Below are 4,430 nucleotides of genomic sequence, written 5' to 3'. Positions count from 1 at the left end.
TTTACTCTACATTTGATAAGTGTTATAAACATTTCTTAAGATTATGTCGCTTAAGGCACAATCTTGGAGTATGACTCTAAGACTTGATTTGGAACGAAGGATGATTCACCTTTTTGATTTAACCATTCCAACAATTCATTTTCATTTTTAAAAAAATTGAAAATAAATTATCAATTTTTTTCGGTTTTCATTAGAAAGTTTAGAAATTACATTCAGTTAAATATTAAAACATACTTATTTATTTATATTTGTATTTTTTATTTTGAAAACTAGAAAATATTTTCAAATTAATATTTTTCTATTGGTTTTTATTTTTAGAAACTGATAGAGGTGGACCGGGTGGGGTGGGATGGTGGTAAATGTGGTGGTAGTGGCGACGGTGGCGGTAGCGTGCCAGTGGGGGTGGAGGAAGCAGTAATGGAGGTGGCATGTTCATTAACATTAATACACATCATTCACTTGCTTAATAAATTAATTAAACACCATCTTTAGTACATCTTATCCTGCGCAGCCCTGTTCATTTTAGCACAATACTCAAACAAACTCCCATCAAAACACCGCCTCACAGTCTCCTTGGACAGCATGCCTTCTTCATCCCTAGCAAGCACATACAATATCGCCCACTCCATCTTCCCCGAAGTCCTGCATAAAAGTTTCAACTTCCATTTTTTACTTAAAGAAAAGCTAAATTACAGTTTGGTTATTTTTTTTAAATCCAACTACCAACCATCCGAAGAAATCAAACGCTGCTCGATTCCCTTCAGTCATGTTCCATATCTCTCCCAGTGTCAGCTTGTCTGGTACTGTTTTAGCATACTTACTGAATATGTTCTCGAAGTTGACTGGTAAGAATCTGAAAATGAATATGAATTAGTTCCATCATCATCATCATCATCAGAAGGAGGTTCAAATTGATGGGAGATTATAAGAGTATGATTCAACTGACAGACCTTCCTTCAGTATCGTAAGTTCCCGAGTCGCTTCCGTGTTTGGATCTATGGATGTTGTTGATGTAAATGGGGAAGAAAAGCGAAGGAATCCAACTCTAGAATGCAAGTTCAAATTTTGTTCAATTATAATCATATATAGAATTAGTTACGATTAGAAGAAGATAGAAGAATGTACAGGTTGTGTGGGATAGCTCATTACGAAGTTCATACAAATGGCTGTTAGGAGTGAGATCAAGAAATTGAACCCTAATTGACGCATTCCTGAAATCCATACAAGTAATTCATCTGAATTTGAAGGATTATTGATAGTACTTTCCTTATCAACTCCTTTAAACATTCAATTGAATGTTGATATTGAAGGTGCTCACCGGCATACGTCTCCCATGGGTAAACGATTCCGTCGTCGTTTTGATCGAAGAAAGCAACATGCTGTTGGAGAACAGTCATGTCGTTGTGTCTGTGCCCTAGCGTTCCATTTGGATGCTCGACATCTGGAGCTACAAGTCCCCTCGCCAAATCTGAAAATCATTACCATTTCCCACAAAATCACCAAATTGTTATATGAAATCTAAATAAGAACCAGAATTGTAAATCAAATTGTTACTAACATTACAACATATCTGGATAGAGTGATGAAGAACTTACAAGGTTTAGGAAGATGAATTTCCAAGTCGGTTCGAACTCTTCTCTCATATGTCAACGGTTCACACTCCGCCTCCGGTGTCAAAGCACTGCCGTCGACGCCTCCGATCATCTTTGTCGCCATTTCTGTGTAGTCTGTTTCTTGGTCTTGTTTGAGTGTATGTTGTCTGGTTTTAGCGTGCATGAAAGAATCGAGCTGATACGTGCGTCTTAAACTGGTTGAGGTGAAGCTGGAGACTGTGCTTACTCTCCTTGCGTTCCGCTACGTGCCCTACTTCCTTCCACGTGCTTTTTTCAATTTCCCTCCATTGTGTAGTCCATAGTATCTCATTTCAAACCGGGTACTGACCACATGAAATATTCGACCCGTTGTGAAAACGAGTGGGCCAAGGAGAAGAGCCCAACATTTTATATTCCAAAATCTCTGTTTTTAACTTATTTTTTATTTTTATTTTTTTTTCTATTTTGGGAAAGGGAAAATTGTCAATTTATGCAACTATGTATTATATTTTTCTAGATTTATGCAACATGTCATATTTATTCTCCTTAAAATTGAAGTTGCAGGTTTGTGTTTTCTACATCATGTCTTCATCTAATTCATAATAAGTGAAATGTTTGTCATTGTATTTTGTCTTCATCTTCTCTATCATTGCATCATGTCTTCTCTGATTGGAATCCTTATTTTCTTTGATTGGCTAGGGTTACCAGTTCTTAGACCATGGAATTCGGGGTTGCATAATTTCAGCGTAAGTGGTAAAACATTACTAATTCTACGACAATTGATTCTTATTCAACAAGTGTTCGATATTTTTTATTTTTTTATGTAAGGTAAATGGGAATATCATGATCAACATCAAAATTTTGGTTGAGAAGTAGAGAAATGGAAGAGAAGTGATCTTATTGAGATTCATATTATTTAGATAACCTATCAAAATTTTGTAACATCCAAGATTGATCAGGTTGGTTTTTAACTTTTAGAATTTGAGTTTATGGCATTATTGGTCATCGAGATTGGAATCTTAACTTTTTTTAGTACGCGGGGCGTAACTCTTATTACGCTGGGCGTAGAGGACTCCGGGTGCGTAAGTTGTGCGTGCGTCTCGTACGTAGGGCGTATGTGGCTCAGACAAAACCTAGTAATTAGGGTTTGTGCACTATTTAAACCCCATTATGACTAGAAGACCTTCCCTAACCTCAGCCTCCATTGTCATTTCGGCTCTCTTAGCTAACCCTGGCCATTTTGAACCTCTTGAGCTTTGTAGTGAGATTTTGAGCTTGTTTGGTGGTGAAGAAGGTGGTGCAAGAAGAAAGCTTTGTCTCCAAGACTTTAGATTCAACATTTGCTACTTATTTGGCACCAATTTGAGGTATAAAGCTCAAATCTTTGCTTGTGTTTCCTTAAGTTCTTGGTTGAGGCTAGATTTCTCCTTTTGACACAAAAAGATTAGATCTTGGTGAGTATGAGCTACTCCCAAGCCTTTTTTGTTGCATTTCCAGTTAGGATCTATTGTCTCAATACTTAAAGGTGCAAGCTTTGAGGTGGTTTGGTCCCCATTCTTGAGATAAGATGTAGAAAAGGGCTTATGAGACTTGATCTTTGTTTTTGGACTTCTTTTAGCCATGCAAGGACTTAAAGTTGGCAACTTCATAGCCCTAGAGGTCTTAATGGGTCCAGATCTGAGTTTTGGATGTAAAATCTTAATGCATTAAGTCTTTGCATGGATTATGGTATAACTGGCGCGTATGTCGTGCGTACAATCATTAGGGCCGGTCCAAAATGTATATGGGCCCAGGGCGAAAATTGAAAAAAAAAAAAGCCCCTTAAAGACAAATATAATAAAGATTCAAAAAAAATATCATTTATTCTTCGTTATAAACGCGTTCAATTAGCAATAAAAAGCAAGCCGAATTGTTTTTATATTTTGAGCTAGTTTGAGTTTGAACTAAAAATCATTTAGGTAATATTTTATATATATATATATATATATATATATATATATATATACACACACACACACTACATACCCCAAAAATTTTGGGCCCCCTAGAGACGTGGGCCCTGGGCGGTCGCCCGAGTTGCCCACCGTCTGGACCGGCCCTGACAATCATGTACGTCGTGCGTATTGCCTCTAGCTGAGATACGTTGTGTGTACCAATGTGTACGTCGAGCGTACGGTTCAGGCAAACTTTTTAAGCGTTGGGCTCAAATCTTTGGTCCTTATGTGGGTTTTTGGGTTTTGACTGTAGGCTTGAGGTTTTGGGATAGTTAGGCCATGGAATTCATTATTGGATAATTAGTAGCTTAGTTGGGACTTTTGGGCCTTGTGGCCCATAATGGTTGCTGACTTTGGATGTTAGGCCTATTAGTGAAGTAATGACCTTTGGGCCTTTATGGATGAACTTGGACTTAGATTTATGGGCTTTTTAATAAGGGTGAATTATAATCCTAATTTAAGGGTATTTGTATTGTTGTTCAGTGTGAGGTTTTAGACTGTTAGGCGAGCAACTATTGTGTTCAGCATATTAAGGTGAGTCTTCTCACTACAACCATGGGTCGAAGGCACCAAGGCCAACCCATTAACTGATATGATATGTTAGTAATTGATTATGTTATGGGTTGCATTAATTTATGTGTTGACTTATGTGAAGACCATGGGGTAGCCCATAAAAATTAGCAAGACCTTAGGGAGCCCATGGCACTGGGATACAAGACCATAGGGGTAGCCCACGACATTCCAAATGAAGACTGTGGAGGGAGTCCATAACAAACCTATGTTTATGTGTGCATGTCAATAAATGGTTATGTGTTTATGTGATTTTGGGAAACTCTCTAAGCGT

The 4,430-nt window shown here is 37.7% G+C and overlaps 1 protein-coding gene across 1 annotated transcript; it reads right to left on the bottom strand.

The window, feature by feature from the left end:
* Positions 1–488: 488 nt before the first annotated feature.
* Positions 489–1,716, bottom strand: LOC145059054 (peroxygenase-like). The gene is made up of 6 exons (XM_079006925.1): positions 1,596–1,716; positions 1,319–1,468; positions 1,126–1,211; positions 951–1,045; positions 728–853; positions 489–642 (listed from the first exon to the last, which is right to left on the bottom strand). The coding sequence occupies exons 1-6, from the start codon at positions 1,714–1,716 to the stop codon at positions 489–491; spliced, it is 732 nt and encodes a 243-aa protein (XP_078863051.1).
* Between the last annotated feature and the right edge of the window lie 2,714 nt (positions 1,717–4,430).

The sequence above is a fragment of the Lactuca serriola genome, chromosome 1, assembly GCF_051521515.1.
Source record: "Lactuca serriola cultivar US96UC23 chromosome 1, Lser_US96UC23_V15, whole genome shotgun sequence".
Lineage (NCBI taxonomy): Eukaryota > Viridiplantae > Streptophyta > Magnoliopsida > Asterales > Asteraceae > Lactuca > Lactuca serriola.
The sequence above is the reverse complement of the archived record's forward strand: the minus strand, read 5'-3'. Positions and strand labels throughout refer to the sequence as shown.